The sequence below is a fragment of the Anser anser genome (genome assembly GCF_964211835.1).
Source record: "Anser anser genome assembly, chromosome: 4".
Lineage (NCBI taxonomy): Eukaryota > Metazoa > Chordata > Aves > Anseriformes > Anatidae > Anser > Anser anser.
Window position 1 is genome coordinate 5962660 of NC_139724.1, and position 26915 is coordinate 5989574.

Genomic DNA, 26915 nt, shown 5'->3' on the forward strand with positions numbered 1-26915 from the left:
AGTGTATCTGACTTCCCACTCTGCTCACTGGAGTCCTGGCACGTCCCCTTTCCAGAAAGCCAGCTCTGGAGCTGCTCCTGGCACCGTGCCACTCTTCAGGCTGACATTTGTGCTTGCCTTGAGATGATCTGCAAACAGACTGTGGGTGAATTTGGACCTTGACGTCACCCCCCCCCCCCGTCCTCCACCCCCGGTGCTTACCTGCTTGTTTCTCAGAGGCTGAATCACTTCCTTGATGCAGAGATCCAGGTCGCTGATATAGTCCCTCTCTGTCTGCATGAGCTCTGCGATGATCTTTACTCTCTTGGCCATCATACGTCTGGTAGCTTCTTCATCCTCCTGGGGCAAAGCGGCCGGGGATGAGGATCCTGACTGCGGGGCCATTTTTTCTGTTTAAAAGAGGATGGGGGGAGATTAGTGAGGAGCATGGTCTTTTCACTGCCCTTGTCATGCTTCCTCTGATGGCTGGCACACCAAGGCCCCAAATGCCCCAGGTGCTTCTCCCAGTGCTCTGCCTTCCCCACTGACCACAGTCCCATGTCATCCTGGGCACGCCAAAATCCAAGTATGGCTGATGGCCTTCTGCTCCTCTGAAAACATGGTCTCAGCCTGAAGTCTAGTAAGATTTGGGGAAGGAAAAGGCTCTGTTTTTACCATAAGTTTCACTGGAACAGCCTTTGTTCCGTACAATGTAAAGCTGTGCTCTGCTCATGGGAGGCTGAGGGCTGTAGGTACTGGAAGATGAACTTTCAAATGAAGACGGTGTTCCTAAGGATGATGATGAAACACGGAATTCTGTTTTAAAAGAGTTCTTTGAAGGAGGCAAAGGAATTACAGGGGAATATGGGAAAACCTTTAATGATCAATAACAGACATTTCTTGGGCCAACAGAGATCACTGGGATCAGGAGATTCTTACCTACTTTACCGTATTTAAGACCTAGACTATTCGATTATTTCCAAATACATGGAAATCCAAGGGAATCTTCTACAGACAGGTTAAGTTGTGTAGCTACAGGATGTGCACACAACCTGCTTATCTGTAGTGATGGTCTTCCTTTTGCTGGTTCATAAGGCAACCTGCATACACTTGTGGTAGCTGTACAAAGGGCACGGAATTTTATCTGGGTCTGTATTTTTCATTAGGAAAAACACAAGGGAAAAAATATAAAAGTGGAAGATTTCAGAGGGTATTCTGATGTTTTTCTGCTAGCCACAAGATGGTGCAGAGTACCAGCAAAGACAGACGTATCATTACTGCACTCATCTCTGCATTACCCAGGTCGTGGCTTGACAGCATGGGATTTTCTCGCTCAGCAGCAGAGGACAGGAATCTCTGCTGAGGATCAGGCTGTTACACCTTGATGTCAGCTCCTCGCAGGAAGCGTACTGTCTAATGAGGCAACAGCGAGCAGCATCTGATGCTTTGCTGGCTGATAACCAACACTGAATATATTGCAGTTGTTTGAAGTGATTGTCAAGGGCAAGGTCATGAGCGCTCAAGTGAGCACCAGGGTCCAGCTCATCCGTACAACACAGCTCAAGGCTGTAGAAGATAACCTGGAGCTGGACTTGTGAGGAAACCAAGCAACTTTCTGGGGAGAGGACTTTGAGCTGTCTTCCACTGAGAGATGTAAAATCCTACAAATGCAACGCATCGTCATCCTCAAGCCCTTCTACAGTTATGCTGACCGCTGATATTCGGAAAGAACAGTTTTATTATTAATCCTTCTCCTGTCAGACCTTCTAGTCAGACCGATGTGACAATAACATAGTTATTGTTTCAAAAAGCTGCTTTTGGGACCGCATCTCTGCCTCTGTACTGATAGTTCTGCACAAGGAGGGCAAAGAATTAGAACAAAGCTGGGGTGGGCTGTTTCTCCAGATTTTTTTTTTCCTATTCAGATGTACTTCCTTTCTCTAAAGCAACTCCTGCTTTTACCTTTGAGTTTTTACATTTAAGTCTCTGTATAGCACAGGCATAAACATTTCGTCCTCCTGTTTGTACACAGACAATGAAATGGAAACAAGAGCAGGATGTCTCTCCTCTCTAAGGCTTAGGCTATTGGAAGAATTTTAAGCCAAATTCTGCCCTAGCAAACCCATGCTGGTGCAAGTGCATGTCTTGCACAGGAGTTCACCTCACTCAGTGAGAAGGAGAGTGGAAGAGGTCCTAGTACCTCTTCATGGCTCCCTCTGAGCAATTTTCTGCTAAGGTTGTGGAATAAGACCTCCATGGCTTCTGCTTATGTGCCTAAAATGGCAGGTACCTTTTCCTCAGGAAGTTTAAGGTATGTGACCACACATACACATTCGCAAGGAACCACACGAACAATCCGTTTCAGTTCCAGTTCTGCACCAAACCAACATTCCGTTCGAGACTGGGCGAAACAGTCTGCGTGTGTGTGACTGTACGGGAGAGTTCAGGACCAGGCTTCCTGGAAGAGCTTGCTTAGAAATGTCGTTTTGTCTTAGACACAGCACTATTATAGTATCAGATGGAATTTGAAGGTAAACACGAGATGCTCTGCAGAAGAACTTCCTAATCTTTTATACTGGTGGCAGGGGAAGGCATTATTTGAACAAAATAAAGCCACTGTATCCCACCTCAGGCTTGAAGTCACGATCCCTAGAGAGGCTGTTCTTTCAGTTTATGTCATTAGATTGCCCTGATCAAATTTGATTCTTGAATTATGTCAGGGCTCATCTATTATCCTTATTGCATGATAGATAATAATGCCAGGAAATAAAAACTATTCTCAACAGGAAGAAATAACCACGAGAAATATCAGGTAGATGCTGTTTCCTTATAGAAAACATGTTTTTTAATAAATGTATCCTTTGTTAAAAGTAATATAATTTTCCATTTTCACTCAATACGTTCACTTTTTCATTTTAGACAAGTCTGTCTCTGTAGAATGCAAGAGCAAGATACTGAAGAGATGATTACAGCCCAGACCTGTGAATTTATGTTCAGCTGATTGCTTTTGACCAGTTTGAGAACATTAGAAGCCTGCTGGAATCCTTGTGGAGTAAGCAAAAGTTTAATGAATGCAGAAACAGCAAGTGCACATATAAGCAGACTTGTTTCTACCTGGTAATGTGTACCAGCCCTGGAACAGTTTGAGAGAGAGGATTAGCAGGATGAGACGTTGCTGAGGATTAATAATTACAGTAAGAATTTGGCTCATTTGTCTTTGGAGATGCCAGGTGTAGAAAAAAAAAAAGAGAAAGAAAGAAAGAAAAAAAAAAACCTGCCTCTCAAAGGGCTTATTAGACAGGTATGTTTTAAGACCAGTTTAAGATCAGTTTACAACAATGTAATTGGTACTTTTAGTAGACATAAAAATGTAAAGTGGAATGTAGCATTTGCAACTGTTGCTTTGCAATGCCAGATATCTGCAGGAGTTGCCTTCCTGGAGGATTTTGCTGCGGTGAGGAAGGCAATGACTTTGTTTTTTCAGCTGAGCGACTGAAGTACGCTCTAGTCACACCACACGAGAAGCTCACTGTGCTGATGCCACGGACAAAGCAGCTCCATGTGTAACAGAAGCAGTTTCCTGCAAGTGTGAAGTCTAAAAATATCCCCCAGATGGAGACATCCAGCAATGCTGCGAGAGCCTGCAATGGGCAAATGCAGGAGCTCTCTTCTAGGCCCATGGAAGGTGACTGGAGGAGCAGGCGAGGCAGGCTGACAAGCTGGACGCATGCAAATTTCCTGGGCTTTTTCCCTCTATAGTGTGAGCAGCTCCCAGAGGTCTGCTCCATCCCTCGTTCCTCCCAAGTGAGATGCTCAGGTCGGATATTACGTTTCCCCTTGGGGCCACGACCCAGGTTTCTCCACATCTAATGTGAAGTAAAGGTAGAAGTGAAGGTAGAGGCACAGAAAATACCAACAAGTACAAAAATGTCAATGCATGGAGTGGGTAAGAGGCCTTTCCATCGCTGAAGCAGCATTCGGAGGACTCCAAAGTAAGTTCTACTCCCACTCTGTGCAGATGGGGGAATTTTGCCTGGCACAAGGGAGCAGTGAAGGCATAAGTTATCACGGTACAGCAAACAAATTACAGCATTACTGTATTTTCATGTGTGAAACCTGAACCTCACACCACCTTAGATAAAATTATTCTTCTGTGAAAGCGAGCCCTCCGATAGCTTGTGCCCTCAGATAACCCAGAGATTGCACACAGGAATCTACGCCGGCTTGTATCAGCTGGATTCACGAGTGAAACACAGGCAGTTTAGGCACGGAAGCACAGCAGGACTGGGAGAGGGTTATGGAGAATGCATTTCTGTTTGCCTCACACACGCACACACACAGCAGCATTGCTCTGGAGCAGGTCTGTTGCACACAGGCTGCTACACATGCAAGAAGCCCCTGAGGTGACTGAAGATGGGGGGAGAACGCTGCAGGACCACAGTGACCCCACACCAGGCTTCCTGGGCAACAGGTTTGCTCCTAAACTAGTATCAGAGACTTAGGTGCAATTAGGTCATTCCGTCTTTGATCATTTCATGTTCCATAAGGTACAGAAAATATTTACATTCAATATGCAAGTTCTTTCTTCAATTCCTTGACAGCAGACTGCTTTAATTATATGTGTGCTGACAGGACTACAGAGGGTTCCCATGTGACCGCAGTGGAAGGGAAGAAAGCTTATCATCAGGTGACAGAAGAATGCCCTTATTGTTAGCACCAATACTTACAAATAAGCCTTTCCAGTGTGTCATACAGTGATATAAATACACCACTCCCGTGGCATCGAGCTCATATGTTAATAACATGAGAAGTGAGGAAGGACTGCATCTGAACTGCTTCCCCTGCGGCACGTGCACCTCGAGATGGGTCGTGGATTAGCTGTACGAATCGTGAGCCCTGTAACCCACAACGCAAGGTATTCCAATTAATAAATGTCAGATAATACACTCAGAAAAGGATCCATGAGCCTCCTCAGGTCCTTGTCTTCCCTCCCTTATCCCAGTTCCTAGTTAGGCTGTAGCAGCACCTCGGAGTCCTGAGCCATGCAGCAGGACTTCACTGTGCTAAGTGCTGTGCAAACATAGCAGCACAAAATGGATTCTACTCTGAGAAGATGAGATCACTTCCCAGCCTGGCTGTCACTGCAGTAAGGTCAAGAAATAACTCCAGATTTATTACGGTGCAAGTTAACAGAATTAGATCCTCCGAGCTCAAATTTGCACATGAGAAAATAACGTATTTGTTAGATTGTGATTTTTCCATCTCGTGGCACCAGGGGTACATTTTCATCAAGCCACCTCCTGCACATCAGGAAATAATCCAGACTTCTACTCTGTACTGTACTTCAGCCGCCCAGCTGCTCCAAAGATCAATACATTTTGCAATGAAATAGGATATCATCTGCATTGTAGCACACGGAAAGTTAATCAGTAAGTACAGGGCAAAGCAAATAAGGAACTGGGGAGGATCTTTACCACTGCCAGGAGATGCAAAGGCCGGGCAAATGTGTAGCCTGGGCGGGAAGAAGCGGCAAGCCAAGAAGGGAGGGGAGGTGGATGGGAAAAAGGAAGGTTGTGGTGGAGTCCACCCTGCTCACGATGGAGCAGGGAGGGGATGAGTTTCCTCCTGCTGGGCTTCAGGGTACCAAGGGGTAGCAGCTTTCCAGGCATGCATGCAATTTTGCGGGTTTCTGCTTCATTTGTGGCGGTGGTTATTTCTCAGAAATACACCAGACACAGGCAAGATGCAAGATCTGGGGTTCAGATAGGAGATCTGAGGCAATACGCTGAGTGATTTGCATCAGTGTGTTTAGTACAGGTATGCCACTGATATACCTGAAATTAAAGCATGTGCAAATCATTTGATAGCGCGGTTGACCCGTTCCCATCCAGAGTTAGGAGGAAGTTAATGTGTAATAGATCTGTAATACAAGGAGCATTATCAAAGCACATACTATCTCGCTGAACACTGCAAATGTTGATCTCTGTCTCTTTCTGGAAACCCACCGTTTTCTATAGCTCATTTTTCACACCAAGCACAAGTTTGGCATACTATCATCCACAAAACAAAAAAAATCCAAGTCTGTCCAAAACCTAACAGATAGTGAACTATGTTTTAAATCCCTTTTTGGTTGATAGGGTCTATCCTCACGATTCACCACCTCTCAGCCTGCCCTGATCTTGCAAACATTTATGTGCCAATAACTACATCAAGCAACCTCCTCTACTGAAATCGGTACTGTCAGGATGGCAGCTTCAGGTTAATTCACAGATTGATCCCGACATTAATGCCATACACAGATATTGATATAGTTACTTTTCCAGCCGCTACTGATAGATTTTCAACTGTAGGAGAGACCAGCACCTACCAGCTAAAAAGCTATGATAATACTTTTGAAAACAGAGCTGCTAAATACCATTTTGTGCCACTTAGGGATAGTAGCAAGTTCTTGTGTCTGCCCAAAAGAACATATTCGCAGGAGAGAAACCTGCACTATTGAAAATAGTGAAGGTAGAGCAGGGCCCTGCATAGAAATACCACAGGAGATGGATCTGAGCTCTTAAAATGACCTTCCAAATTATTTCTGCATCAAGTGCTAGCAAAATTATCTTCCTTAACCCCCTTCTTCCCTCTTCGGGAAAGCAATGCTCGCTTCTAGCTGATGCAGTGCCAGGGAAGAAAGACCCATACGGCTTGATCGAGGTGTTCCTGGACTCACCCCAGAACACGAGTGCAAGCTGAGCTTGAGGTGGCTGCATGGCTGAATGGCCACTTGGAAGCAACCCTTGCTTCCCCCCCAGCTAAAATGGGGCTGGTGGCACTTGGCTATCTCACAGGATGAGCTGAAGTAGGCACATTCACGTTTGCCAAACTCTTGGAGAATAAAATGGTTACTTTGCACCTTGCTTCCTTTTCAAAAGAAGGAAGACCGGGAGGTGTTGCGTGTGCATTCACACCAGATAAGACATTGAATGGATGTTACTCTGGATAATAATCAACCACGAAAATGCTTACTTGTGTTCTTAATGAATCCTTAATTGTAAAGTGAAAAAGCCTTGCAAAAGCTTTGTGCCTTTGACAATGCTATTGTTGTTCTCACGCTTGCAGACCTACAGAGCAAGCCACCTTGATTGCCTTGGAGAACTGGGTGGTAGGCTCCTTTTCTCACCCTTTTTAGAAAACAGTTGGGATTCTGTATAAAAAAGCAAAACTGAAGGGAAATCCAAAGGTGGAAAGTGAATTCTCAAGATTTTTATGTCAGACAGCTTGTTCACTTGTTGTTTTTTTGCTTGTTTGTTTGTGTTTTTTGGGGGGGGCCATGGGCTTTTATTTGGGACCCATTTTTCTAGCGTACCAGCCACACTTTGAGCTTGTACTATAGAGCTGCTGGAAATGGCTGGGGTGGGGGAAACTGCCCGCTTTCTGCTCAGGGATCCCCATAAACTACACAGAGGGCTGAAAGGGGCCTCGGGAGACGATCATATGCTTCGCCTTGCACAGATGTGCTGCAGCGCTGACGCACGCATCGTGTCTCACACACCTGGCTCCCGTGCTCCGCCTGGGTTGCCTGTCACCAGCGGGGCCCTGCAAGCTCTGACCGCTGGCTTCCCGATGGAAACCTGTCCCGCTCATGGGAGATTCCCGTCTGCACGCTTTGCTCCCTGTTGCCTCTCCCCATCTTCCACATCCTTGCTTGTGTTAATAGGGGAGCAATTGAACAGCAGAGCTCTCAAATGTGTGCCTCCAACTCATGGGGGAAGCAAGTATAAGTTATTACCATTTGAATCTTTTTGCAAAACATTCACCATTTCAGGGCGATCGGAGACTCCGGACCTGGCGATACAGACTGTTTGCATCACCAACAGAGCTGTTTTTGTTTTTACCAAGAAAGGAGAACTGGAAAGTTTTGTGCCAACAAAAGCACCTCCCTCACCTTGGAGTAAGCTGCTTCGCATTCCAGCACTGGTAAGAAAAATGAAGAATATAAAGGAGTACAATCGTAGCACATCATCGGTATTGGAGAGTAACTGGTTAGGTCTGGGACCCATGATCTATTAGATCCGGGCACATCTAGATCACCAAAATTCGATCCAGATCAGGTGTTGGTCTGCAGCTGCATCTCTATCAATACTGTAAACACACTTCATAGGAATTTCCACCCACTGTCTATTTTTACTCTGAGGACAGGCGCCTTCTACCCAACATAAAGCCTGCAGGTACCTCGTTAACCCAGCCACATTTTTCTCGAGCAAACACGAGCGTGCAGAGCGAGCCAACCCCAGGCGGGTGCCTTGCCACAGGTGGCCGCGGCCATCCCCGCTGGTGGCAGGAGCTGTAAAGCTGGATTTACCGTCCTGCTGGCCTGCTGCCATCACATGCTGCCGTGCCTACCGAGGCTCCCCTGCCTCCCTCGCTCCTGATTTCCAACAGGAGACACTCTGGAGGGGACAGGAAGGTGCCGTGCACTTTGCTGGGTATCGTTGTCACAACCCGACCTGGCCTGGGCAGCCCCTCCGCACGCAGAACCGCCGCTCTGGCAGCACGCGTGCACACGTGCCTGGGGCTTGCCGGCCCGGCCGCATCGATCCCTGCTCGCGCCCTGAAACACCCCTGGCGGAGCCGTGCCTGACTTAACCGAACATTTTTCATCTTCCCATCGATTAGCTATCACTGGGAGGGAACAGTGTAATCAATGGGCCTCTTTGTTGTTGTCAGCGTATGCAGCCCCCATATAAATCCTATTATTTTCTGGTTTATTATTTTATTTTCTGCTTTTATTGTCTCTCTGAAGGAATACTGCTTCCTAATTAAATGCATCAAAACCATAATACAGTAACCTAAAGTATTTTCCTATTTTATTTCCCCATAAAGGATTACTGCCACAAGAGTGATTGCCATAGGCAGTTATATCAGTATTAGTAATAAATGTTTATATTGTAATAATACTCAAACCCCACATTTGTGATGGGATCCTGTTGTTCGAGACCCTGAAAACCCACAGAAATTCATCAGTTTGTGTTCCAGAGCTCTCCCAGAAATAGCTATGCGCATTTTCCATGCTTTTCCTCCATTTGTGGTGCTGCATTTAATTTTTGATTGACAGGCCCAATACTGACATAATTCGCCAATTTCTGGCCCAGGTGCAATTCGGCTATTTGAAAAGAAACGCTCTTCATAATGGTATAATTTGAATCAGCATACCCATCAAAGCACTTATTTGGACGTATTTCAGTTCAGGCTCGCACAATCCAAGCAACAGATAAACACATTAGAGATCCTGATAATCTCAACTGGAAGAAACAACTGCCCTTGGTGCTTCAAATTATTTAGCACACGCCCCACTTCGTGCAATAGGAAAAGGCAGAGAGGACGGAGGCATCGTCTTTTCACACCACCGCTTGCACCGCAGATGCGTTCTGCTGGAAAGGAGGAGAAAGATCCCGGTCGCAGACACGTTTTGCAGAACACGCCCAAACCCCGCTCGTGGCCTCGATCGCGTTTCGCCTGCTGTGCGTGCAGTGGGCTTTAAAAAAATTGGGGGGCAAAAGGGGGCGATTGCTGGGTCCTGCTGTGGGCACAGAGGGCTGTGCCCTTGCCCAGGGACAGGCTGGACCCAGCCTGGAGCATCGCCAGCAGCACCCAGCACGGTTCCCCCGGGGGTACCTTGCAGTTTCTGGCTGTACTCCGTCCGGTCAGACTGACTCCTTCGCAGGGCGCCGTGCTCCCCAGCCGCACTGCTCTCCACCACGGGCTCCGTCCTCCTCCTCTCCCCCATGTACAGCTTGTGCCGCAGCAGGGCCAAATTCCTCCTCCGGCCCCCTGTGCTGTCTGTGCTCGCCATGGCTTGGGGCAGGAGGGCAAGGGGGTGATTTTAGGGAGGTGGGCTGCCTGCCCAGGGGAAGGCAGGTGCTGCGGGGTCCGGAGCAGGGCTCCCCAAGCGCTGTGGGGCCCGGGCTCGGCCCTGCCACCTGTGCCGGTGCGGCTCCACCTCCGGGAAGCTGACGCCCCGGGCGGTGTTTGCATTCACCCGGTGTATGTGCGAGCCTTGCGGGGCCGGTTTGAAAGCCAGCCCCACGCCACAGGCACTGTCAGGCCCCTTTCCCCGGCTTCAGGGGACACTCCTCAGGTACCGGCATCCCAAAACAGAGCTGTGTCTTTGGCACGGCATGGCCACATCTGGCCACAGAGAGGTCACAACCCCTGAGGCCACCTTTGCCCCAACCCAGGCTGTGCCCTGCTGGTACTCAGCAGCGGTACTCGTGGCTCTCCGCAGTGTGGGGGCACAGGCAAGGAGGGACGCTGCTTTGGGCCCAGGGGCAGAGCGGGGAAGCTCCTGCGCACACCCGGGGGACACCGAAGCACGTGCAAGACCCGCAGGGGCTGTCGTGGCAAATTGCTGTGCTCTGATGGCAGTGAAACAGCTGCTCACACTACCCCTGGCTCAGCCCCCGGGAGAGACCTTATTATCCTATTTGCTAGCAGTGGCCCCTGGCACTCAGGCACTGCCTGGGGATGCTGCGTCGCGCCGGTCTAATCAAGCTCATGTCAAAACAGCAGGAGCTGCTGGCATCTCAGCTCGGACCGCATTTATCCTGGCAAGAGCCCCAGCAGCCGTCAGCAGCCATCGCGGCCGCTGCGGTGATGCCAGGCCCCGCAGCCCCCTCTGCTCTCGGCAGCGGCGCAGCGGGCTCCCCACGGCACAGCTGGACTGCTGCGGCTCTGCCACACGCTCGCCGCCGGGTGACAATGCTCACGGACACCTGGCAGCCCTGGCCAAGCGTGTCACTGCCACGCAGTGTCCCCCTGAGGGCCACGTGGGAGACAGCAGAGCAAGGATGCAATGCAGCGCCGTGAACTCATCTACAGGTTGTGTTTTTTGGGAAGGGGCTCGCTGTGGTGCTGCCTCCTGATCAAAGCCCTTCATTTCTACCCAGCAGGGAAAGGAAAAGATGAGGAAACTGTTATGCAATTTACTGTGTCAAACTGCAGCACCGTGCCAGTGCTGCACAAAGTGTCCGCTCCGAACACAACCTGGCAGAGGACTAAAGCAGAGACGGGGATACCGGGAAGAGCTCGTGCAGAAAAGTCACGAGCTATGTGGGCGGTCCCCACATTACGTCCCCTTTCCTCTTTGCTACTCCCCAAGAAACCCTTTTGTTTTGCAAGACAGACCACAAAAGCTCCCTGAGAGGCACGGCAGTAGTGGGGAGAAGAGCACCCAGGGAGCAGTGGCACCCCGTGACACGCATCACATCACGGCAGCGAGTAAACAGATGAAGGTGGGAGTTGAGGGGAATCAGCTGCCCTGTTCCCTTACGGTGGGGACTTCCTGAGCTGTTTTGTTTTTCCTTACCCAAGCGATGGCTTGACATTCAGCAAGGGTGGTAAAACTGGTTTAAACAGTCACCACCCTGACTGCCCCCCTCCCCGGGGGAATCTTGTTCCCATTATTTGTGGCAGGGAGCATCTGAAGCTGGATGGAGGAGCTGGTCGGGCTGAAAGCCCCCTCCCTTCCCCCTGGGCTATTTTCCATCTGGATCCGCTCTCCTGCTTAGTTCGTCACGCAGCTACGCCAGCAGCTGCGGCAGGGGAGGGTGCAGGGGTACATGTAAGCAGCATGCCCTGAAAAACCCTTTACCTCTGGTAGGATCTTACCACGTCGTGCTTCTCCAAAGACACAGATCCCATCATTCCTATGAGACTTTATTATGTTTATTTAAATTAAGACTGCTTTTGGGGAAAAGTGGGGAATATACTTTGGCTGGGTGAAGGTGGAAGAAGAAATTCTATTAAATTCTGGGCTTTGTAGGCTCTGTGCCACATATGCAGAGTTGCAGCCAAGTTAGGATAGAATAGTTTGTTCAGGTGTTTATTACAACTGCAATCTACCCACGTGCAGAAAGTTGTCTTCCTCTAGCTCCACCCTACACTACAGGGACTGACAAGGTTTGTGTTCATTCAGCAAGGATGTGGTTTGCTGTTGTCTTTGTGCTTGTAATGGTTTGCCCACCTTAAAGCGGCAGCAGTGTTTCTGGGGCAGCCAGAAGCCCAGAGCTAGCATGCAACGCAGACTGGAAATGTGGAGTCCCTTCTGGAACCTCAAAATATCTCCTCTGTGCCCCTCAGCGTGGAGAAGGCTGAAAATAGCACACCTGAAGTCATATTCCATGTGAGGTTTAATGCACATCTTGGTTTATCTGTTTTCACATTAAAGCCAGGGAGAGCTTACACAAGTTGACTGTGCCAGTGCAGTTAGTAGGAATAGGTAAAGCCAACCAGATGCAACCCCTGTAGGCTCTTATTACTGTTTACAGTACTTTACCTGGACTATAACAAAACGCCACAGAAAGCCTTACCAGAACTGCACGTGGAGTCTCGTCTGGGGCTGGCAACCACCTCGCGATCCGCAGGCGGCTCCTGTTCCCTTCCAGCCATGGTAACAACTTAGAGCCGAGCTCCATCGGAGTTACTAATCCGTAAGACAAGAGGGAATATCTGGCATCTGTGCGGGCAAAATGCTCTTTTTACAATTACCGCAAATACCTCTTTGACCCCTGTACGCTGGGCTGAGTTCAGTCTCCTAAGCAAATCGGAAGCCAGTGGATGTTAGCACTCACGTACGAGGTATTTACATGGAAGTCCCTCCACTCAAGGGACAGAACAGGTGCTGGTGTCAACACGGAAAACATCGGCTTTGTGTTCCCATGCAACTGTAGTAGACACACAGAGGAGGTTATTGTTAAATGGTCAATGCTAACCTTTATCTCGATCCTGAGCTATAAACGAACCAGGAACGCCATCAAGACTGATGGCCATTAAGCAGGCAAACAGTTGTTTGTTTTGCTGCAGTTCCTCACAGCTGTTATGGAATATTTCTTTGTAGCCGGGTATCCCAGAGCCCATAGGCACAGTGCTGGCGCAGGCTGACTGTCGTGCTCATCCCCGCTGCTGCAGTCCCGCGGCAGCGACACCAGGTGCCACCTCAGGTTTGCTCCGAGCAAAAGGCAGCCTCCTTACGCGGCTGCACCGGGATGGCACCAGCCGGCAAGAATTTCCTGAGAACTGCCCAGGTCCAAAGTCTGCGTGTGCTGCAGGAGCACCGGTGGCCAAACCGCCCAGCAGAGCGCACGCTTTCCACAGCAGAGGGAAAGTAAGGCCTGCTCTGGTGACTTAAACAGACACTCGCATTAACCTGGAAGATGAAGGGCCCGATTCTCCACTGGCTTTGCTTTACACCTGCATCTCACCTGGAGCTGCTCCAAGCACAGGGACACAGGCAGGCAAGCCCATGAACACCCACGGAGTTTCACTGCACCCCTTTTGAGGCTGGTAAGACATAACTGCTACTGAGGGAGAAGCAGAGGATGCGCTATTAGCGCAAGGCCAATACCAGAAATCTTTCAGGATGGAGCATGGTGTGGCCCCGTTCCCTTCTGGGCCCGTATGCTGCTGGAGAACCATCGCTGTCATTAATGGTAGATTAATCGCTGTGTTTAATGACATGAGTCCACAGGTGCTCCTCGTCCTTGATTCCCTGCATCCTTGGCATCCGCACAGTGAAGCGACTACAGCCAGCAGGTAGCGGAGGATCAGCAGGGTACAAGGGCACTGCTGCAGAAAGCCGTCCCACCCCCTCCACGGGAGGAAGGTGACAGTGACAGGCGCAGATGTCTCTATTAGGCTCTCCCCACAAGCACACCTAGGTGCATACAAAAGCAAGCCTGCACCTCTTGTCGCTCTGCCTGCACGTGTTGAGTCATAGCAAAGATATCTTTTGAGAGACAAAACGTGGAGGCTTAGATAGTGATAAGAGCAATCACGTGAAAGGCCCACCGAGGACTTTGAGCACTGGGAAGTTGCGAGTATGTTCACCCTATCTGTCTGTGGCTATAATTGTAAGATAAGAACAGAATGACAGATGAGGATAAAAGCAATAAAAATGGAAGACTTCAGGCTAGGTAAAACTGGAGCCTACACATTGATTTTTCACAATGAATGATTCAAAATTACTTTGAAATATACATAGGAAAAAAAAACTTCAAACACCTTTCCACAGTACAGAGCGAGAAGAAAGCCTGTCTTGTAGGTGGAAAGTTGTTTTGTGTGGCAGTGTCACCTTCCCTCTGCCTGCTGATCTTGCCAGACTGGTGATTCCAGTAGAGAAACAGGTCTTTGGAAGCAAGTGCACAGCCATCGTTTCTTTTAGCCCTGTCTCTAGTGTTTCTTGTCTAAATATTTGGAGGAGAAATTAATAAAGCGTACGCCTCCACAGGCTCAGACTAGGCTGTTGTTTTTTTTAAAGAGGGGATGGCTCAACCCACCGGGCTACGCAATCCTTTGACTGCCACGAAGCTTTCTTACTCCAAACAAATCCACTGCCCCAGTTTACAAGTCCAAAGGGCTGATGTGCTTTCTGTGTACAGAGCGGGACCCGGCTTTCAAACAAAACACCTGTCAGGGAAGAAGAGAGGTCAGCGGGGCTTGAATTGCTCTCAGCGTGCCCCTGGATCCGTCGTCGTCTCACCGGGGTGTTTTATTAGTTTGCAAAAGATGCTCGGAGCTGGGCCAGCCTTCACGGGCGCGGAGCTGATGGCATCGCTCCTTTGAAAGGGCTTGGAGGGGTGGAGGAGAGGCAAACTGGCCACGAAACGGAGCAGCCCTTTGATTTCTTCGGGGTTACAGCCACGCGGTGGTTTTCGAAGGAAAATAACCTGACTCTGTTGATCAAGTAGATGGCACTGTGATATCAAAGCTAATGAGGAAAGATGAGAAATCGAGCGAGGCAGATTAAAAGTACAGGAGGATGAATCTTCATTATTATTATGTTTTAATGTAAAATAGGGGGTGTAGAAATTACCAAAGATAAAATATTTTCTGAGGAATCCTTTGAGAATCTTACGTCTGACAATTCAAAAATTGAGAGGGGAAGGGAGCCTTAAGAAGACATAATTTTCATTGTACATCCCTATTTTGAATGCTGATAGACTTGCAGCTTTGCACTAGAACTTCACGTTTCCTGGCAATGCTTTTTGAGCTTAATTAGAACTTTTTTTTTTCTGTCTCTCCCTTTTTTTGTACATGCACCTATGTGGAAGAACAAATGAAAAGGAAAGAAGACCATTTGGTGATTTCTCTTTTGCGACAGGGAAGTTGCTCTGCAGTAAACAAAGATAAATTTTAAAAATTTTAAATCAAGTTTCAGTCAATACTTGCGAACACGTTTGGGTGGAAGTTACAGTAGCTGAAAATCCACGCTTCACAGGGCGTAACAAGAACACAGTACAGATGTCTAGGAAGGGAGAAACGGGCGCATCCAGCAAAGCTTGACACAGGCACAGTGTCCCCGCCTCTCGAGGACTTGGCTTTCTAGGCACAAGTCCAGGCAGAGCGGTGGCGTGCCTGTCTGGCTGGCCTTGGCCATCAGCACCCGCTGCAATTAGACACCGCTGGCCAGACGAGTGCTGCCCGGCTGGCAACCCTGCCCACTCACAGCGACAGTAATCTGCCATGTGAATCCTACGCTCCGTTACAAGCAGCCTAACAAAAAGCATGGTTAAAAAAGAAACAAAAACTAGCAGCTCGGAGAAACAATTTATTCAGAAAAAAAAATAGGCTGAAAACTTGTCATCTTCCCACACCTCATTGTGAATATTATGACTAAAAACTAATTTTGCATAAATGTTGAGGATCAGCAATAGAGTAGCTGAGGTGAGTTCACAATCTGTCCCAAACAGTTTCTTTGGGTCTTTCTTCACATCGAGATGGAAAGTAATGTAACCTAATAAGTCTCACTCTGTTTACTGAAATACACAATTTCTTCCTCTTAATTAGACAATGTAGTCTTTTGCTGCCATCAGGTATTTGTCAGCACGTACAATGCAAGTGCTTATGTGACTAGGCTGTGCGCAGACATCCTCTCCCAAATCTGGCTGTGCCCACGAGAAAGATTACTGACTCCAACAACGTGCCATCCTCTTCCTGCTGGAGACTGTCAGTGCAAAGATCTGCAGGTAGACAGCGGTGTCCGTGCTCCTTCACCTGCTGCAGCCAAAAGTCAGCATGACAGCCCGTGTCTTTGTCCTGTCTCAGCTGGCCTTGCTCAGCGTGACCTGAATAAGGGAGCACTGCTGAGCAAGTGCAAGCAGTTACCTGCTCCACCAGGGTGGCTGGAGCACGAGGACAGCGGTCCATGAGCGCAGGCCTTTCGCACATAGGTAGCAGTAAAGCAGAAGGCTGACAGGAATTGATTCCTTCAGATTAATGTTTTTATAAGCAATGGAGATACAAGTTACATTACAGCAAAGTTAATGAGAGTGATGTAATCACCAGTCAAGAGCAAACACACTGAAATAGCACATAGTGGTACTAATGACATTCTTCAAAGCCTTGTTAGCTGAAAAGATGAAAATGATTTTCATTCAGGAGGAAGGGAAATTGTTCTTTTTATGATTATTTATAACACAATAAACTGTTTTCTGCATTTAATTTGCACGGCATTTTCACTGGCAAAACATACGCACGGTTTCATAATACATACATGAAAGAAAGAAATGTAAATGTACATTGCAGAGTACAAACTTAAAGTAAGGGTGTCCTTCAGGCTTAGGTGATTATACTGCTGCTGAGTCTTTGCTATACTCCAGTGGTATTCTGGTGGAATGAGATTCACCCCTGTGCAGAGGGCAAGCATAAAACCTAAGTACCATGTAAGCCCTACTTAAGTCTGATGGACCTGATTCTAATTCCATTGAAATAAATAGCAATATTTTCATCATCTTTCAGTGGAAGCTGTTTCAAGGTCAATAAATGGGATCGGCCCTATATGCACCTTTTGCTGGCCCAATTGGAACAATACTTGAAGTATTTGGACATAAAATGCTTGGGAATAAAAGAAGTGAAAAACGACCTTGGTAGTAAAAACCTTAGTAATTTAAGAGAATTTGAGTCATGTAGGTACCAGAACCAAAACATGTATTTGTTTCATAGATTTAAGAGTATGAAGTAAATTTATTCTAACAAGGAAGCTGCAATATCACCTAAATCTGACTTTAGGAGTACTGCGTGTACTTCTGCCATGTTCTGTGTACCATAATGCATAATACTGAGAAACACAGTTAAATCTGTTCAGGGCTTTATTGTTATTATTTCTGTAGGGAAATTTAATTAAGAGAATTTTAGAGTACTAAAACATCAAGTTCTCTGCTTTCACAACGTTTACAGGGTTTGTGCATGTTTTTCCACCATATCATCCACCCTTGCTAGGTAACAGGATGGCATCTGTTTATGCACCTAGGAAGTGCCTGCACAGGAGCTCATTTATATTTCATAAATTCCAAGTGTTTCACAGCTGATTTCCCATTACAGATGAGAAAGCTTTAGATAAGACCACACTAGGCAAAGGAGAACTCTGCACTCAGACTTTGTGCATCTTACAGTGACTCTTGACCACAGCTGCATATTTCACTTCCTAACTTGCATGAGTAAATAAATATATGTTGGGTTCCTCCTAGAAGAACACTACAACCAACTGCCAACTTTGCAAGAATAAAAATACTGCGAATACTGCGTGTGCACTCAGTAAATGATTTTCAAAAGCTCTGAACTTCCATAAATGAAACCCACATTCCTCAGACCCAAGCAGAGGTGGAAGGCTAGGCCCATGACACATTTGTTTTTAACCTTGCATGTTTCAGCAGCAGGCCAACTCAAAGAAAATGCTGAATAGGGTTTTTAAAATAGAGAAAGTTTCTCTACTTTTTTTTTTTTCCCATGTGAAAAACTGATGATTTGCCCTCTTACATACTCAAAACATTAAGAACTTCAAACAGACACATGAAGAATTTCAACCCCCAAGTGTCCCATTCAGGAAAACCTTGCATTCGGTGAACTCGGGGATGAAAGATGCCAACACCTCTGGCAAAACACCAACAACTATTTAGCAGCTTCTGTGGAGGTGGATAATTGGCCTGCCATTCTGTTCTCCTGGAGATAAGCCTGTTGTGACAAATTTAGCAAACAATGGCTCAGAAAAAGAGAAGGAAGGAGACCATAACTTTTTATCCAGAGCCCTTACAGTAGTGCAAAACCCACCCACTAGCACACAACTCTCTCTGAGGTCTTGAGTAGCTACTAACACGTTTAAGGAGTACAGGCAGGAACAGTGATGGAAGCTGTCAGGGAAGTCTCCCACTCCATTGTAAAATACAGCTGGGTCCTTAGGACGCACACAGAACAACCCTGATGCTTGTAAAACCTTATCTACCCAATAGTAAAGGGGGCAAATAAAGAGCAAAAGAAGTTATATACCTTTTAAATTCGATGGAAGAGATTGTCTAAGCCTTAATGCTGCAATTGAAAAATTCCCAATAAAGTTTTAAATACCATATAAAATAATCAGGGGAACGTGTAGGTATCCCACACAAATCTTCCACAATAATTCAAATCGGAGTTAAAATTTAAAATTAGTATCAATCACCAAAGACATTGGTTTGGGATGTATGAGCAACAACAGTCACAAAAATTGGTCTGCATCAGTTTCTCCATCAGTAAAATGAATGCAGTGATTTCTGCCCCTTTTCGGGGATTTTTGAAAAATCCATGAAGAGATGCAACACTCCAAGAACCCATATTGGTAGGCGAAACTCATATGAAACCCTCCTCAAGGATCAACAGAAAGAGACAGGTGTCCAAAGCCACCAGTTTTGCAGGAATTGGATTGTACATAGGGAGGTAAGCTTCAGAACCACTACAACCTGAATACAGACAAGAATCTAGTTTGTGTATTTGTAAGGTTCAATATAAAAATATTATCTACCTGTGGGAGCCTGTGCAAGTCGCTCATCTATGGACGGCCTGGTGAGAATTGTGTGTGCTGAGAAGAAATGAACGCTTTTTTGCCAAGGAGCGGGCAGGGGGGTGGTCCTCACACCTCAGGTGAGGGTGGCACCGCTGCCGGGGTCACCCCTCATTTCGTGTCCCTGCCTTCCCCCGTGTCCCCCTCTTCCCTGAGGCTGGGGACAAGCAGCCCCACAGTGAAACGGGGCAACTCCCAAGGAAACGGGGGGCACCGTTTGGGCTCTGCAACAACACCCCCTGAGGACAAGCCGCCCCTGCCCGCCTTTCCACTGGGGGCTGGTGCGGGGCCGCGCCGCCATTTTGGGGCTCGGGGCCATGCCTCCCCTCAGGCGGCGGCGCGGCTGGTGGCGGCTCTCCCCGCTCGCCCGCTGCTCTCCCTCCTCGCCGGCAGGGCAGGAGGGCACCAGTACCGGCCCTGGAGGCTCCCTGCCCCGCCGTGCCAGGCGGGGCGGGGGGCCGGCGCAGCCCCGACGGCCGCAGGAAGGGGAGGGAGGCGGCCGCCGCCATCATGCGTGCGCTGCCGGGGCTGGGGCGGCTGCTGCTGGCGGCGCGGGGGTGGGGGCGGCCGCCGCGCCGCTGCCTCAGCGCCATGGCCCGCTACGGCACGGAGCAGCGGGGGCGGCCCAACTCTCCCGATTACCGCCTCTACTTTAGTAAGTAGCAGCGCCCCGGGGCTCCGTAAAACCCCCTTCCTTCCTTCCTACCCCGCCTCGGGAGGGGGGCACGGTGGGGGAGAGGCGGCGGCGGTTCCCCGCAGAGACCCCTCAGGCTGGAGGAGGCATCGCCCCTCAGCCTCCCCTTGCTTGAGGGGGGAGATTTTGTGTGGAAAATAAGGGGTTTTCCTGTCATGTTTTCCTTTTAGAGGGGTTGCTGGGCCTTGAGGGCCGCTGTGTGCTGCGTGGCCGGGCCCTGGCCCCTGAAGCCCCACAGAAGGTGAAGAGGTGCTGGGGGTGCCTGTGGCAGCCTGGCTGGCGGAGCCCAAGGATGGTCGTAGCCACGGCAGCCTCAGCTCAGCAGCCGGGTAGCGTTCCCTGCACCCTGTGACAAAGCCAGCCCTCTCTCAGAAATGTCAAAAAAAAACCTCGGGGCTCGAGCCCTGAGAGACCTCTTAGGCCGGCAGCACCGAGGGGATCTGGGAGAGCACCTTCAGGAGGCTTCTCAAAGCCCAGTGAAATCTGGTGGCGTGCGGCCTCAGCGTTACGCATTTCAGTAATAAAGCTGACTGTTCGAATGCCACTGGTTTCGCAAGCACCCTCTCGGTACATCTTTGGTCCATTAGCTTCTCGGGAGTTACATCTGACGTCCGCTGGCGTCACGCACCCTGCCTGCAGTGCCCTGCTGTCGTGCGAGACGTGGAGGTTTCGTGTGCTCCGAGGGCTGTACCCCGCCGGGGCTCCCTTGTGCTCAGCCCCAGGGGGCTGCCTGCGCAGCAGGTCAGCTGCAGAAAGTCACGTTCCTCAGTGGAAGCAAGCAGCCCCCCACCAAACTTTGTTTTATTTGGGAGGAACATCTGGGAGGCTTCCAAGAGCTGTGAAAACCACCATTGCGTGTTCCTCCGTGTTGAGGTGGTCGAAGTACAGTCCAAGGCTAAAGGAAGTCCTTTGCTTTTCCATTTACTGTGACAAGGGGTGCTAACAGAGGGGGAACTCCTTGAGATTAGTGTTAGTACTTTGTATTGCTGCTGATGTTTCTGTTTATGCATAGATTTGTTGCAGTACTTCAGCTTTTGGTACATTGAAAAGTTTCGGAGTAATTTGAAATGCTTAAGCATTCACTCCAGTGTGTTTTGTTTCTCCCTACAGTGGAAGCAAGGCTAAGGTGCAGACCAGATCCCCATTAAGCATTAAGTTAATGTCAATTTTTTCAGTTTTTTAGGTATCGTTTCATTTCTAGGGCCTGTGCAATTATCCTATCCCTCACGTATTCTCTTGGTCAGACTTGGGCCTAATATGTCGGACAATTGTCTCTTTGTGATTGTGAAATTTAGTTTAATAGAAACACAGTGAAGTTACTGGGGCTTCACTGCCAGGAAGCCCAGGTAAATTCACTGATTGCTTATGGAACTTATGGAACTTCGCATTTTTTTTTCTCCACCTGTTAATGGTTCTGTATTGCCAGGGAGAAGGAGAAAAGAGAATAAAAGGTTCTTCTCAACTTTACATAGCTTGTATTGCCAGGTAGTAAGAACAGAAAAGCATGGCATTGTATACTGAAGCAATAATTCTCATTCTAATGAGTCATTGTCAAACAGTCAAATACATTGTCCTGCATGGAGCTTATTTTTTGGTCTTTGGAACTACAATTCAGAAAAAAAGTTTAACTGATGCATATTGTGTCACTCCGTATCCCTGTATAATGCATAATAGTTCTTAGCAATGCAGATGTCTTATGGCATGTATTTAGATTTGTAATGCTACTTTTTCGTTGTGTTTTTCAGAGAATGCAGATGGTAAATATATTTCCCCATTTCATGACATTCCGCTTTTTGCTGGAGCTAAAGAGGTATGTATATTTGCCTTGAGACAAAATTCATTTCTGAAAGGATAACAGCTTTGTTGGTACTCTCTAGGTAAAAACGCACTTTTAAAAAAGGATTTTTAGAGCATTTGAGACACAAATCTGTAGCATCAGAAGGGACCATTTTAATCCAGGCTGATTTCCTATGTAACACAAGAAATGTAACTCCACCAAATTTTCTCAGCTGAGTTCAGTAACTTGTAGTAAAACGTAATAATAACTGTGTAAATGACCCTAGGTGTCTTTTTAAGACTCCAGGTTATTGAGGGTGTGGTAAACCCTCATGGTATTTTGTGATAATTCTCCTCTGTTTAAGGCTTGTGTTTGTGCTCTAGAACTCGCTTTTTATTGTTACTTTTTTAAAATGGCATTTTCCTACAACTGCAATTAAATGTATGTGTTTCCCCGCTGTAGGACATGTACAGCACATACTTGTGTGACTTGTGGTGTATTCTTTTTTTAATTCCCAAAAGGGGGAGTATAATTGGAAGCCAACAACAATGCCCAAGAGAGAAGTGGTAATCGCACCTTTGGAGAATTACAAGGCGTGAGGTGCAGCTGAGCACTTTCACGTCTTGTTAGCCACACTCCCTGGAGTTTCATTATAGCAATAATGAAACGCCTGTTTTATATGTCACCAGTGGGAACTGCCAGTCTTTGGGTTAGACTTGGGTTTGCTTATTATGGTCTACTTGTTACACAAACAAGTTGGGAGGGTTTGGGCCGTTTTCTTTACGTGTTGCTGGGACACTGTGGGTGACATGACTGGTGTGAAAGGTCAGCAGCTGTACTGTGTTTAGATTTAGAATTCTGAAGTAATGAACCGACCTCTTCAGTTACTTAAACTGAGAGCTTAAAAGTATGGATGAAACCTTTTTGAGCAGCCGATCTAAGCATGGTAGTCAGTGGAAGATACAAGCCTCGATCAGAGTCATTACCAAGATGGTCTGGTCAGCTGGTGCTATTGATGGAAGAGCAATGGGCATTTTCACCCATGTGTTATGTGGTGGCTGACCCCACGCCCAGAGTTTAAGGTTTGGAGGGATGGATTATGGTCTGTGACTTCTCTGTGGATTAAATTATAGTACAGCGATGTCTGATCAAGGCATAGAGCCTTTGATTTTGGCTGTGTGAGCAAGGAAAGAGCTTTCTGTGGGACATAAGCTCCAGAGGGGGGAAGAAAGAAGGGGGGTCATCATGAAAGTCTGTGTAAATTTTGCTTTCTTTGCAGGAGGAGGAGGTAAGGCCTTGTGTGTTACATTCTTTCCCTCCTCTGATCTAAGCTTTGTGGACTTTAATTTTATGGTGGATAACTCCAAACCCATTTTCCATTCTCTGTTCTGTTTTTTATCTTTTTCAAGTGAACAAAAGGATGACTGATGTGTTTTTAACCAGCTGATGCCTAAACTGCTGATTGAAGTTTTTAAGTAGCTGGGAGAAAGTGGATGTGTCCATGTGCGTTTTTATCTTCCTCTGCCAACATTGGGAAGGTTATAATTCACAGTCAAACAGGACCAACTACCTGTTTTTAAAAGTTATAGTTTAGGCCTTTATACTTGAAAGAGGGATGTTCAATTTGCATTTAAAACTAGTGGTTTCTGTATTTACGTGAATACAATATTGTTCTCTAATGCTCTTTATTCATACTTTCCCTACAGGATAAAGAGATTCCTGCAAAGAGGTCAAAAACTACAGCAAACGAGGTACAGATAAGTTCTCCTTTTCTCTCCCTCTTTTCTCTCCTCCACATCATTTTGCTGTTCTGCAAAGTGATCTTTCACTGAATATAGTTGACATATCTTCAAATGCAAGTCTTTTAGGCTTAAAGGGATTTAATATTCTCCCTTTGAATGGGCCTCAAATGTCAGAATTCTTTTATTCATCAAGATGTTCTCAAAGACAAACACTTTTATACCACTCTCTGAAAGGTTCATTATGACTATTGCAACGTAGATATGTAATCTTTTTTTTTTTGCAAAAACATTTGCAATGAAAAACGTCCATTAATGAAATATTCATTATGCTCTGACTGGGGTTTAATTTTGGTATGTATACAAAACTTCAGAGATGGTAAGTATGTTAGGGCAGAAATGAGAATTAGTATCTGCTTTTTACACCTGAGGGTATGTCGTTTTCTGTGCTCGTTTAGAAAGCCCAAAGAGAGAAAAATCACATCTGCTAATGGTTCAGCATTAACCAAGTGCTAAAGCTGAGCCTAGGAGAAGCCTAGAGAACGTGGCAGGTCTGTTCAAGCTTTTTCTGTGAAACAAGAATTGTTTATGCAAGCGTCCTTTCCAAAATGTAGCAATTTTTTTTGCAGTGTTTGCCTTGGCCCCCCCCGCCCCCCCTCCATCTTCTCAATATCTGTTTGGCCAGTCATATTGCAAAACTGTAACTGCCCCTCTAATGTGAAAGAAGTGTCCTAACTGTCTGCATTCCCACAGTTTTGCAACTGCTGTGTGGCACACTGCTTCTCGTACAGTACGCCTGTCCCCAACACAATCTTGCTCTGTGCATTTCCTCTGCCTTTGCCTCGTGATTCTTTCAATCTATGGTGCTTCCATAACACTTCAGTTTTCCTGCTGCTTGGTGCCCATTAAAGTGCTGTTTGATAGATGTAGGATCATGCCTGATAGATGAGTTGTTGAGGAGAAAGAGTATGTCCCAGGAGCCTTTCTTAACAGCCTTGCACCATGAATTCCTAATTACTGGCCTTAAATGCTATGTCAGTATCTGCTGGTTGCAAAGATGCAAAGCCTGTTCTGTGCAGTGTCTAAAACTGCTTCTCTCTGTGTAGTGGGAAGTACGATGGCTTGTGTAGAACTGTTTCTAGTTCCCTTTTTCAGATCTCTGGATCAGTCTATAAACAACAACGACAACAAAAAAAAAAGCCTGTGAAGCTGAGAAGCTCTTCTTTCCCGGGCTAGTGTAGGCACACCATAGTTGCTTCACATAACTCCTCATATGAGAGAACTCTGGACTGTGGTTTAACAGAACTGTGGACAAGGAGCAAAGGCAAATCATAGAATCATAGCATCACTTGGGTTGGAGAAGACCTTTTAAAATCATCAAGTCCAACCATTAACCTAGCACCACCAAGTCTACCACTCAACCATGTCCCTAAGCACCGCATCTACATGTCTTTTGAATTACCTCCAGGGATGGTGACTCAACTACATCCCTGGGGTAGCCTGTTCCAAAGCTTTGCAACCCTTTCAGTGAAGAATTTTTCCTAATATCCAACCTAAACCTCCCCTGGCACAAGTTGAGACCATTTCTCCAGAAGAATGCTGTAAGGAACAGCGTCAGAAGCCTTACTAACATCTAGGTAGACCATATCCACAGCCTTTCCCTCATCAACTAATTGGGTTTACTTCTACTTAAATGCCTTGACAAAAATTTTAACACACTCAGCATTATTTCGTATGATTTGACTGTGGTCCTACTGCGGAAACACTTAAGTGGATGAAAGTTAATACCTTCTTTTGTTAGAAAGAGTCACGGTATTGTATTAATACTTCAGTTTCAGTCTTGAGGCATCTCATGTGAGTATGCAAGCGAATGTGCAGTTTATAGGCTTTCCAAACATGTTTGGTCTTAGATGGTAAAACAGAAGAATGCAAATCATTTAGAAAACCCCATTTCATCATTATCTTCGGGAGGTGGGGAGAAAAGAGAGGGATCTTCATGTTCAGGAAGGTGTTGTGTCTTACACTGGGTTCTTCAGCAGCTTGGGTCACCTTGGCCTGGTGAGAAATGTATCGATGCGTGCTTGTATTCAGGGAAAACTTGGCTTAGCCAGGGCATAAAGGGAAACGAGGAATTTAGTGCCATGTGCTGACGGCTAAAGATCTTCGAAGCACTGTAATCAGTACCCTGGTCTAGGGATGCAAAAGCTACTGTTGCTCCTGGATGTTCAGTTGATCCTTGCTGAATTTGGCCAGAATTCAAAGGTGACAGTTCCTCTTGCCCTAGAAACCAAGTGGCATCTTTAAGACTTGTGCTTTTAGGGTGGCAGTTAGTTGTTACTCTCCACCAGGGCAGGCCCTCTTAAGAGTGGGTGTTAAATTGTGCTGAACTGGTATTCATCAGATGGCAGTTTAGCCGTGGAAAATGACAATAATTCTGCATGAGTCTCCTCAGTCTCTCTAATCTAACTTTAAATTGTTCTTGGCATTTCTTATGCAGAAAAGAAGGTCTCAAAAATTGGAGTCAACATTCGTGGGAATGCACATCGTAGAAGTTTGTTAGCTGTTTTGCAGTCTCAGCTTCTAGTTGGAGGGGAAAAGCTGTGATATTTCTATATGAAATGTTCTCAGGAACCTTTCTTCCTTGCAACATTTTAGACCTTCCAAACTCAGTTAAATTTAGCTTTTCAGCCACTGTTGACAACTGAACTTCTGTGTTTCATGGACTTTTTTGGGTTAAGACTCGAGAGAAGTTACTTTCAGGGAGAAACTATGTTGGAAGAAATCATATTCGGCTTCAAAATTGTTCAAGTTCAGTCTCAAACTTGCTGTCAGCTTGCAGTCTGAATCTCTGCTTTGTCTTCAGCACTGCAAGCACTTGAGATCCGCACTGTCCAAGCAAATCTCTCTGAAAGGCATCAAAAGTTTCCCATTTGTGTTTGAGAGGCTGGATGTTCCCGCTGTGGTTACAGTCAGAACTGTCAGAGGTAGATTGTTGACCGTGGTCTTCCACGTCTGGCAGCAAGAAGGTTTGAAGAGGTCATGGTTTTCTTTTCAAGACAAATGTGAAGTGTTGCTTCCCTGCTGTAGTGAAAGAGTTTCTAATCCACTTGTCATGTATATGTCTTGGGTAAAGTATTCACGTTATCTCATTCAGCGGGCTCAGGTGTTCTTGAATACAAAGGTTTATTTAAAATATTGGCCTTAGGAAGGAATCTGTCCAAGCATGTAGAGATTATACTCCTAACTTGCAGACACCCACCAGAGCAGTTGATAAAGAATAGGAGGAAGTAAGACAGTTCTGGTTGTTGTGTCCTGTGGATTGCACAGTGCTGGAATGCCCCTGTGGACTTGAATTCTTCCTGTCAGGCAAGAGCTTTTGATAGATCAGGCAGTCAGGTGAGGTACAAGTGGTCATCGCAGTGGTCACGCACTCTGAATAAGTGATCAGATGAAGGGCCGCATGCTGGGAACACAGTTCAAAACTGTGGTGGCAGAGTGGTCTTATGATAAAGTCAGCATGTTCCATAAGGAGGGAAAAGCTGGCATTGTTTCCCGTGTGGTACAGGTGCAAACTCTCTATTCTCTCCTAACTACAGCTTTTGTAACCTTCAGTCATTAGGCGCTTTTTGGTACATGTAACCTGGGCTGTAGCGTGTCTGTTGTGCATGTTCAGGGATTTGTGTGTTGAGTACTTCAGATGATCAGTGAAGGTTTCATCCTGATGCATGAAGTCACCCAGCCTTTTTCTATGGATCTGTCCAGTAGCTGCAAATTTTCCTTTGTGTTCTTGTAGATTACTGCAGGTCTTCCCGGTGTTTGTTATTCTTCACTCAGCTCTCCACTTAAAATCTACCGGAGTAGCGTTGGTTTACT

The 26915-nt window shown here is 46.8% G+C and overlaps 2 protein-coding genes across 5 annotated transcripts in view; one reads left to right on the forward strand and one right to left on the reverse strand.

The window, feature by feature from the left end:
• ARHGEF38 (Rho guanine nucleotide exchange factor 38) overlaps window positions 1–18932 on the reverse strand; it is a 47417-nt gene extending 28485 nt beyond the window's left edge. Inside the window, exons 1-2 of one of the 4 annotated variants that reach the window (XM_083835529.1) lie at window positions 18794–18932; window positions 202–389 (exon numbers count right to left, since the gene is read on the reverse strand). In XM_083835529.1, the coding sequence (XP_083691655.1) occupies window positions 202–384 (183 nt within the window). In that variant the 5' untranslated portion in view covers window positions 385–389; window positions 18794–18932. The other 3 variants (XM_083835527.1, XM_083835526.1, XM_083835528.1) reach the window with 3 other exon arrangements.
• Window positions 18933–19136: 204 nt separating this feature from the next.
• Window positions 19137–26915, forward strand: part of PPA2 (inorganic pyrophosphatase 2) — a 35804-nt gene continuing 28025 nt past the window's right edge. Inside the window, exons 1-3 of the mRNA XM_083835585.1 lie at window positions 19137–19487; window positions 21272–21336; window positions 23010–23054. Coding sequence (XP_083691711.1) covers window positions 19343–19487; window positions 21272–21336; window positions 23010–23054 — 255 coding nt within the window. The 5' untranslated portion in view covers window positions 19137–19342. The remainder of the gene's footprint in view (window positions 19488–21271; window positions 21337–23009; window positions 23055–26915) is intronic.